Source organism: Pelmatolapia mariae, linkage group LG7 (genome assembly GCF_036321145.2).
Source record: "Pelmatolapia mariae isolate MD_Pm_ZW linkage group LG7, Pm_UMD_F_2, whole genome shotgun sequence".
NCBI classification, from domain to species: domain Eukaryota; kingdom Metazoa; phylum Chordata; class Actinopteri; order Cichliformes; family Cichlidae; genus Pelmatolapia; species Pelmatolapia mariae.
The window spans coordinates 12778280-12789284 of NC_086233.1; the positions used below are offsets into that span (position 1 = coordinate 12778280).

The 11005-nt window shown below is 36.4% G+C and overlaps 1 protein-coding gene across 1 annotated transcript; it reads left to right on the forward strand.

Annotated features, from left to right (window-relative positions):
• Positions 1-1374: 1374 nt before the first annotated feature.
• On the forward strand, positions 1375-10599 carry purg (purine-rich element binding protein G). Its single transcript, XM_063477930.1, has one exon. The coding sequence runs from the start codon at positions 1687-1689 to the stop codon at positions 2713-2715; it is 1029 nt and encodes a 342-aa protein (XP_063334000.1). The 5' UTR covers positions 1375-1686; the 3' UTR covers positions 2716-10599.
• The last annotated feature ends 406 nt before the right edge of the window (positions 10600-11005 follow it).

Here is an 11005-nt window from a genome sequence, read left to right on the forward strand (position 1 = left end):
AATCACTTTTCCTAAGCTCTTTACATGACTTATAATGTGTCTGCTTATGTGCATTTGCTCTCTTAAGTGCATCAAAATTTTAGCAAATGTATCACTAGAGATTATTAGCTCATTTTAATCTTCTGAGCAACTAGACTGCTGGCATATCACTTGTTGGTTCATTGTTTGTTTACAGTGAAGCTCCAGTTTCAGGTGACAGTAAGTTAAAAGGATGTTACCTGTCAATGGCCAGCAGGAGCCCAGAATTAATTTGAATATTGTTATAAATTGATATGGATTGGTTCATATCTTTTATCAGGTTGTAAATTATGTTTCACTGTTAAATTTAACTTATGGTGACAGCACAAACACCAAGAGAGGAGAGAGAGCAGGGTGAAGACAGCAAAGAAGCAGAGATAATATAAAGAAGAAAAAAAAACAGGTAAGAGTGGACATGTAGTCAAAGTTAACAAAAATTATAAAACTGATGTAAGTCTTGTTTTGTGCACATTCATTAATGATGATTTCACACAACTAAGCATTGTGTTATATTGTTATGAAATGGGGATCCCCTACTTGCTCTTATAATAATTATTATAAAATTATATTTTCATGTTTATTTTCTAGTTGAATAAAACGCATTTGTATGTGATTGTCAGAACAAAGAAGAAGCGAGGAGGATGGAGAGAGGACAGAGAGATTAGAGCTGTCCTGGATAGCCTGGAGAATTCTTTAGGTACCTTCCCAGCTGTGACAAATGGCCAGCTAGGATAAAAACTTTTACTCAGGGCATTCTTGATATGATGTTCTTCTGCTCCCTGGTCACTGTGTTTTAAGATGATAAGAGACTGTTGTTTCATCTGCCATCATGATGACATCTCTCATCCTTCTCCACGAAATCTGAAGTGTCCTGAATGTGGTGTTCTGAGCTGCCAACCAAAGACTGAGGACCAAAGCTACCATTCTTATGATCAATGGTAATGCCAATTTGTATATTAATGATCACGGAACTGACCTCATTGGCCATTGTTGATCATTGATCATAGTCATGATGCAGATGTACTGTGACGTCAAGATGAATAAATCAACTTCAAAATATATAAAGCAATAGTAGTCTACAGGCAGCAGTTTGACTGTTTCACAAAGACGATGATTTAATTTTTGGTATTTTATTTCAATCCTCTGTTCTGATTTACAAATGCCATCATTTGAGATATTAGGTTTTTTTGTGTCATAATAATCATCATAATAATTCTGTCTAAAAAATGTGAGTGTATCAGAATTGCACCCTTCGGTTAGAATAAAAGTCGTGTCTCTTTAACTGAGGTATTCTCAGGACGGGGAGGGGGGTGGATAGGTTCATCGAGTTCATGTAGTATTGGACGCCTCCTCCCATTTCAGGTTGGCTGTTTCCCTAGCTCCCTTAGTAAAAGGGGAGGTATATGGCAAATACTTGACAGAAAATGGAATGTAGGTCTGCACTGGAAATAGCTAAATAGGAGAACTTGACCTTTTATCGGGACACAGAAAGTCGACCAGCTGATGATTCCAAACTAGCTGCCATTTTCAGGTCATTCGAGGCATCTCGCTAAATTGTGTGTTGCTCCAGATATTTGTATGAGTAAGCCTGCTTTATTCGCCTGTTAATTTCCCTTTGTAATGGACAAAACGCTTTGTCCTGTGCTGTCTAGTGGTGGAATATAAATCATGATGGCTGATGGATGTTGCAAAGGAATGGAAAGAGGCAGGGGTAAGATTGCATCAGACTCTTTACCAAGACATACATTTCCTCAGCAATATGTTCAGACCTGGTCACAGCAGCAAGGAAATGACATCCAAGAATTAGCTTCAAAACGCGTCGACATCCAGAAGAAACGCTTTTATCTGGATGTCAAGCAGAGTGTACGCGGCCGTTTCCTTAAAATAGCCGAGGTGTGGATAGGAAGGGGCCGTCATGATAACATCAGAAAGAGCAAGCTGACACTGTCTATGTCGATGGCTCCCGCTCTACGCTACTGTCTGGGAGACTTTATAGATTATTACGCCCGCATTGGACTGCGGGGGGGGCTGGCGCCTCCGCAGGTCGAGGACCACAGTAACAATGGCCAGGGCCGCGGGAACGACTCCCGTAAGAGAGCGCAGGAGCATCACGCGAACTTGTCCCCCACCGGTTCTGTTGTGTCCGATGACCATGCACACCGTGTTCTCAAGAGCGAATTTATTGAGCGAGACAACAGAAAGTACTTTCTGGACCTGAAGGAGAACCAGAGAGGCAGATTCCTCCGCATACGGCAGACTGTCAGCAAAGGACACGGCACAATGGGCTACTACGGCCAGGGCATCGAGCAGACCATAGTGTTACCCGCACAGGGACTGATTGAGTTCAGAGACGCTCTGTCACAGCTGATTGAAGACTACGGGGACGAAGAGAGCGAAGACCGCAGCCGAGCAGGCTCCAGGAATCGCAACGATAACCCCGAGCTTCCAGAGGCTGCGTCTTTTCGAGTGGACAACAAAAGGTTTTACTTTGATGTGGGTTCAAACCGGTATGGTATCTTTTTAAAAATTAGCGAAGTGCGACAGCCGTATAGAAACACCATCACAGTTCCCCTAAAAGCCTGGGCTAGATTCGGAGAGAATTTCATCAGGTACGAGGAGGAGATGCGACGAATCTTTTCTTGCCACAAAGATAAGAGGACAGATGGCCAGCAAGACAGTGAGGAACAGGAGGACTGACCTTCATGGTGCTTTTAGCATGTAGCCTAATTTAGGGATTCAGTTTTGTCCAGATGTGACAATAATATGATGTACTGTATGTGCCCCTACCATACTACTCAGATACCATGTACTTCATTAACTTTTCAGTTTATTTGCCAAGGGCTGATAAACTCAAAAATTTTTACATGCCAAGAAGTCAGTCATCATTTTCTCATTGCTGATTAATGTGTTTTAGCCAGTTAGTCAGGGCCATCCCAGGGTCCTGAGCCAGCTGCATCCCTACGCTCCCCCATACATGCTCATACCTCCCAGTTAAATTCAAGAGTGCAGTGTTCAATTACTTAAACTTTAATTCTAAGTTACATAGAAAGTTGACGCTAATCATATCTGTTAATATTTTACCCACAAAGCAATATGGTTAACAGTTTTATGGCACACTGTGCAGAAATTTTGTCAGTTTAAATTTGTTCAGTATAGTATGTTTTTGTGATAGGTACAATTTAAGAAATGATATAGAAAGAAAAAATCTTACCCTTTTATTAATGAAGAAAATACCTCATATATTGGAACTTACTGTAAGTGCAATACACACAAGCAGCATTATAGAACACTTGCAACCCAACTGGACAAGTGGAGAAGAAATTAAGTTACTGGAATCAGAATTGGAAATGGGAAATGAGTGTTGTAACATATTAATGCTGCCAGTTAAGACTTGGTGGCAGGGGAGAAAAATAAGACACATATTGTGACATTAATCACATACTGCTGGTGTGTGTTGCCTTTTCACTGGTCCAGCCGGAAGTTTTTCATTCATGTTAACAGTTCCAGTTTATGTTGCCTCATATGAGACACATAAGACATTGCTTTAAATGTCCATGATAATGCTGGCAAAAATGAATTTAGTGACAGCTTTTCCTGCAGTGCAGTACTTTAGGCCAATCAAATCTGTGCAAATGACCAGACTAGAGCACCCTGAAATGTATAAAATGTAGCACTGTGCTAATTTGCTGCTTACTTCGGCAGCATAACGATGGGGGGAGACATGTTGTGCTGTAGAAGCCTGCTTTAAATTACAAGGACACAAAGCACTGCATGATGTTCTGGTTTTTGATAAGACTCTACCCTGCAGTTGTACTGTGTGTTGCATTCACAAAAATGGGGGAGGTAAAATGAATTAAAAAAAACTTTATAGGTACTGCAATCCAAGTCCAGTAATTCTATCCAACACAAGCACTTAAACCTGATTTAGACTTCTGTGGGAAATCTGCGTTGCAACACTTGAAAAAGAACAGGCTTGTAGAATTTGCTGACAGAATAGATCACTTGATGACTTAATATAATTACCTTAAAAATGGTTAATAAAACTAGAAAACAACTATATATGTAGCGGTCCATTCAGGAACCCTAAAATACAGCTCAACAGAAGAATAAAAAACTGACTGCTATCTGGAAAGACACACAGATCTAATGTCACATTTCTAGAGAGTAACTGTGTTACTGGAGTTACATTATTTATTTTATATGATACTAATATCCTAATACTTAAATTTACATAATATATTGACAGAAGGAAAGGTATTTTACATGTGTTCTGCTGAAGACACAACATGGTAATATGCTTTCTTTAGTGGCTGCACAGCTGCATCGTCTGTTGTTCAGTGTCTTCACTACATTTGACAGAGCCTAACGTAGACCTGAAAAAAGATGCACCATGTTGCATGACTGCTTGGAGTGTGGCTGCTCTTCCTCTTATTCACATGAATTTGAAACATATAGTTGATGGTACACTGATGATAGAAAAGTTCTAAAATAATAGAGAAAAGAGGTCTATGCACTTTGACCTAGACAAACAAGCCTCCGTTTTTTGTTTTTAATCTTTTGACTTTCACTCATTACAGCCAAGTTCTACATGTTCTAAACATCTTGCCAAAGAGAATGCTTCTTTTCATAATTTATTTGTGGCATGAGGAGGAATAATTAAACATCAAAGTTTATACTTTAAGTACCTTCCTGCTTATTCTGTTACATTGTGTGATGCTATGAAAATGGTTTCACACATTTTCTTTTGAGGATGTTGATACCCAGTTTTCAGTGTTACAGCTCAGGTCCGTATTTTTTATTTTTTTTATTATTATTATTTTTTTTTTAGTATGACCTAAACAGATCAAAGTCAAGGTATAAACTGGGCTTGTTACCTTGATGTCAGCAAATAGCCCAGTGCTTATTGGTGAATTGGGGGTGTTTGGATCGAAAGGGCTCAACATCAAGCTCAAATGGGTCTATAGAAAATCTTTATATCAATATGCTTGTGCCTGCAGAACCTTGTATTTTACCTTTCCTTGCTGTCTATTGATGAACAAGCGATGACATTTTTTGAAAGTGTAAATGTAAGTGTAAGTTCATTTTTGACTTTAAGTCCTTAAAATCCATCCAAGTGCTGCTATTCATGAGCTTGGATGGCATTTTGCTGTATATTTGCCTATGTTTGCATCCTGTGACCAGCATGAAAGGAGAGCTGGCCACATTGACAAAGAACCCAAGCCAGACTTTGACTTGAGCATCATATCAGGATAAGGCAAAAACATAGATCAACCTTAATGTCCTTAAAAATGACAAAAACCTAAAAATTGAAGTACCTGAACTCTAAATGTGCACATGGTAAAGCTAGTTTTATCTTCAGTAGATTTTAAAGTATAAACTCAATCAATTAAATAGATTCATGTTAATGCTTAATCTCAACATGATTAACTTAATTCCAGTAGCTTTTTTTTCACTTCCCACTACCACTGAAACACAGTACAGTACTTTACTGTGAGTGACAACATCATTTCTGTTATAAAAAAAGAAAGAAATAGTAATATAAGCAGACAGGGATTCATCTGCTACAACATGATATTCCTTTCTAATATGGAAATTTACACGGAGAGTACCTCTGGAGCTGAGGTACACCCTTTGAGATTAGATAATATTTTTTAAAGTACAGGTCCTAATAAGCTAAAATACGTTGACTGTTTGAACTTTATTTTGACTTAGGTGGGCAGCTTTTTAAATTCTCATGTAGGAAGTCATATTTCCCACGAGATGCTGATGCTTATATGAAGAGGTGTCAGAGCTAATTGTCAAGTGTATATCTGAACAGAAACAAGTCAGAAGTTAATATTTGATACCTCATGTCTGTTTTGGGGTCTTTGTCTCAGTGCAGGTGTCATATCTGTTTCACAGATTTGAGATTTAGTGAAATGAAGAAGGGGAAAAAAGGAAAAATAATTTAAAAAAGAGTTTCAATTGTTTTTTTTTCTAGTTTTAGTAGCCAATTCTTGGAATGCCTTTGTGCTTGAAAAGCACAGGATTGGTTTGGTGTGTCTGTTGTATGATCTAGTGAAGAGTTGTTTTATTTTCATATAAATGGCAAAGTATATATAAACCTGGGTACAAAGCACAGTTTATTTTAAAAATTACATGAAATGTAATAATTTAATTAACTCATTAGTGAAATGTGATTCAACATTGATTGTCACAGAATTAGGAAAATTGTCTCATCTACCCTAGATATTGGTTATGTCAATGACTGGCTGAGGCCAAGATATTGACATAAAGACAAAGTATTATGTTGGAGGTGGAATGTGACATTGTTTAAAATTATGATGGATATTTGTTTTGAAAATTCCAAAATCAACAGCACTTTAAATAAAAGCTGCACTTTTGTTCTGCTGCTTTGTAATCAGTTGACATAGAGGAACCATCTCTAGCTATGCCTTTGGTGTAAAGTGACAATCATAGTTCTCTGCTTGTAGAATCTGATGATGTGTGCTTCAAAACTCCTGTCATTGTCTGTGTTGGTTTTTGACAGCTTCTTATTGAGGCTCTCAATAGTTTAACATCTATATGTGTATATTCATGCAAATGCTATATTAAATTTTCATTATCATATGTACCGAGACTCTAGAATCTCACAGAATAATGTGAAATCAAATGTTCATGTCAGGAATATTCTGTTATGTTGACATGAACAATGTGAAGATAACTGTACTTGAACATGAAACTACTGGTGAAAAAATGTCAAATATGGCATTATTTGAATAATAATTGACACATAACAAAATATTTTAAGCTGTATTCTCTTGCGACTACACCTAGTCACTTGAAAAGAGAAAGGTTTGGAATTCAAAAAGGCTTATGTTAAACTGTGCTGTAGTCTATATTAATCTGTGCATAGTTCTACATAAACTATGCTACCACCCTCCCACCCAATGGCACTGTGTTACAGTCACTAACATATAAAGCAAATTCTGTGTTTAACATTAGACATCTGCTAAAATAGCAAAGGTATGAATTGGTGTTAAAGATTAGATGGATCTACAAAGAGAGAGGTTTTTAGTTCTGCTGTATAGTTTTCCATTTTCTTTTCCATTTTTCCTACAGTTAGTTCCAGAGAGCATAGTTCTGTTCAGAAAACATAATAATAATATTAATAATAATAAATAAAATAAATTTATTATAAATAATAATAATAAAAATGGGAAAACAAAATGGTTATTAAGTTTAACTAAACTTAGCTTTTAATTTGTAACAGTGCATCCAACTTTTGAGACACACAAAAAAAGAAAACACAGAAGGCCCACACAAACTTTCAAAAACTTCCTGAGATCAATTTGCCAGTTTGCTGACAAAGACCATGGTAATACATGAAATTCACTACCTTAAATTTGCATGAATTTGATTTGTTTGCTTCCTAGGTAAAGGGTGGAATTTTCTTGTTTAAATTATGTGTTGTCAAGCTTGCTCTGAACATCATATATGTCAGAATCACAATCACAGAAGTATGAAAGCACAAGAAGCATCTTATGCAGCCATATTTGACCACTTTGAGTACTCAGAGTAAAAAGCACTACATAAGTAGAAATCTGTTTATCATTTATTATATGTTCTCTTTAGTATTATTCAGGGGCTTTACATAGAAAATCAGTCAAAAAACAAAATAAATGACTGTTTAAGTTATAGTCAGGGGTGCACATAAGTGGTCCGCAGGTGCGCATTCGCTGTCAAAATAAAAGATCCGCACCAGATAAGAAGTTGCAACGTGCGTTTGTGTACATATAAAAGGCACTGTTTTTGTCCGCTAGAGTGGGATTTTCACGGCATATTCTGCACCACATCTCTGTGCGTTCATCATTTGTTTGAAGGCAGCTCACCTCCTGCAACCACTTTTCCGAGAATACGCGCTTCTTTTGCGGTTCGGACTCCTTCTGACATTTCTTTGGAGGTGGAGGAACACCAAAGTAATTGCTTAAAGGAGCTTGCTTCTTCAACATCTTTAAGAGTTCTAAACAAATGTCTGTCCTCCCACAGAAAATCTTATGTACGCAAACGCGCGTTGCAACTTCTTATCTGGTGCGCGTCTTTTATTTTGACAGCGAATGCGCACCTGCGGACCACTTATGTGCACCCCTGGTTATAATTGGAAGTACATTGGGTGAGTCCAAACATTTACCAATTAGCTGTACTTTTTTTCTCCATAATGTTTGAGCCCTCATAACTTCATAATTACAGGATTTTGCAACATGAAATTTTCATTTGGGTCCTGGTAAAAACATTAATCAATGTTTCATTCACTGCAAGTGTCACAATTTACAAACAAATGAACAAAGTGGTGCTTTTGTTCAGCATGATTTTGTTTTTAAAATTAAATTTAAGCAATTTCATCAGTGTCATGGGGTACATTGTAGTTTCAAGAGAAAAAAACCCTTCAGTTTAATGTCTACTAAACGTTAATATTTTCCAAAAATGCACTTTTTCGAGGGTCATATAATCATTTGGGATAGGTGGTGGTCAAGAATGATATAGTATCTGAAAAGTCTCTTTTACCTACATTTTTATACCAAAAATTCCTGTTGCTATCGCTTGTATTTATGAAGTTATGAGGGCTAAAAAAAAAAATTCTGGACAAACTTATGCACTTTGAGAGCCTGCAACTTTGACAGTTTTCATAGTATGAGGGTAAAATTTTGCATGCCTTAAGTCATCTCATTTATTGTATAAAAAATCCAGCTGATTATGGTGGGAAGCACTGCTTTATTTATTTTTTTTATGTATATATATTTTTTAACCCACATGCCGACTACTGGTATGGTTCTTTATAGCAGAGGAGACTATCTCAACATCCATGGACAGTAAAAGAAAAGATAAGGCTATAGGCTGAGGGCTACAGGTTGTTGGACTTTAATTAATAGCTTGATTAAAAATAAATCTGGACTGTTAACTGGAGCTAATGTTTCCAACCCTGGCGCCTTAAAGCATCTTCACAGTTTCACTGTATCTTCTGATTTTTATTCCTGTACTTTGTTTTAGCAGAAGGCAATGATTCAGTATAGTCATCTGAAAACTACTGGGATCACTGCTATAAATTTGAATAATATATTCATATCCATCATAATTTACCATACTATTTTTTTTTTTTTTTTTAAGAAACAGAGATAGAACTCGAACTGTATGTGTTTATATGGTTGTGCTTGTGCAGGCAGAGTGATGTGAATGTACATGTACTGAAGAAGACCTGCTGCTGTTGTTTGTAGTTTTCATCATCAGAGTTTTGAAGTGGGAAATGTAGGGATATAAGTGTTTGCTAATCTTTTAAAAATTGAGTGGATACCGAAAATGTGCAAGTGTGTAAATTTATATTCATGTAATGTAATACATTGGTGTGTCCTATATTCATGTTACCTAACACTTAAAAAAAACAAGGAAGTTTTGTACTTTAGCACTTTCTTTGATGTGTACTGTAAAAAAATCATCTACATGTAAAGTACTGTATTAATAATCATTACTTGCCTTGTAATGTTTGAAATGATGCTACATTTAGAAATGGTAATCATGTTTTTAGAGTGTATGCATGTCCATGGTTGGGTCCCAGTATAATAGGAAAATTATAAGAAATATGGTGCTACGTTATATTATATAAAGGTGCTTCTATGGACCCCCAGCTGAATGCATGCAAAGGTGAACTATAAAAAGTAGATAAAAGAAAATTGATGTCCTATTGCTGTTCTCAAATAGTGCTGCTTCCCAAAGATGTCAGAAATTTGTAAAAATCCAACTTTCTACTTTTAAAATGCAACAGCCCTACAAAACACAATCCAATCTCATGTTTACATACAGAAATGTGACAGCTTTTCAATGTTCTCTGCAAACATGAGCACACAGTGTTACTTCCACTCCTCCAAACCCATAGAGTGTTAGATAATTAGGGTGTGGCATTTTAACTTGGACAGAGAAAGTTTCAATGTTGCCCATGTTCTTCCCTATTTTTTTTCCTCCAAACTTAATCACCAGAAAGCCTGGAGTGTAGGAAAATTTCAACTTTTTAATGCATAGTATTTCTGAAATGTGACGTATGTGCATCACCTGCATCAGGAACACATATCTTAGGTTATCATAAATGGTGCAGTTTAACTGTAAATAATAAAACCACCCTCCAGCCCTTGGATAAACCAGAACCAGAGTCAGTCTGATGAAGGTGTTGTTATCCAAGAGTATCTTGAACTTAGAGGCACTCCATTGTTAGATGGTCTATGTTTTTCTTTTCTTTTCTTTTCGTTTTTTTTTTTTTAACAAAAAATCAGTCATGTCTATTTACAGTTACACTGCCCTTGTGACAAAGTCTAAAAGATCTACAGACAGACAATCTAACATAATTTTGTAGTCTTATTTCTTCCAGTGTTTATTTATTGAATAATTTTTCATGTAGCAGTTTTTGGACAGCAAACATCAATATAGTCTTTGACAGGTCAAAGTTGTTTGAGTTTGGAAACCTTTGTGTTGATTGTTGCTGGCAAGGAACTTGGAAAATTAAAAAGTTGTACTGATTATTGTTGTTGTTGTTTTTTTTTTCATTAAAAGATTTTACAGGATTATTAATGGTTTCAGTTTTTATTTTAAGAATCAATCCAGCACTATACCACACTGTTATAAAAAGTTTCAAGTAAATTTATATTTGATCATATCTTCCCAACTTATTAAAGGTCATGCGTTATTTCAAACTGCTACATACTGTAATGCTTTGCATTTCACATTACACACTGTTGCACCGGGCAACAATCGAACGTGAACATGCAGTAGAAACATCAGCTTGCAGATTCTCCTTAGAAAACACAATCAATAGTGTGTTTTCCTTGGAGCACACATACTCTTGATAATATTGCTTCACATCAGTTGCTTCAGTGTCACATGAAATCTTGCAAATCTGCAAACAAGAAGGATAGATCCCAGTAGGAGACCAAAAATACAATCTTTGTGCTTTTTGAGAAGATAG

Bases quoted from the DNA above. Each gene is read 5' to 3' on its own strand.
- purg (XM_063477930.1), top strand. From the start codon at position 1,687: ATGATGGCTGATGGATGTTGCAAAGGAATGGAAAGAGGCAGGGGTAAG.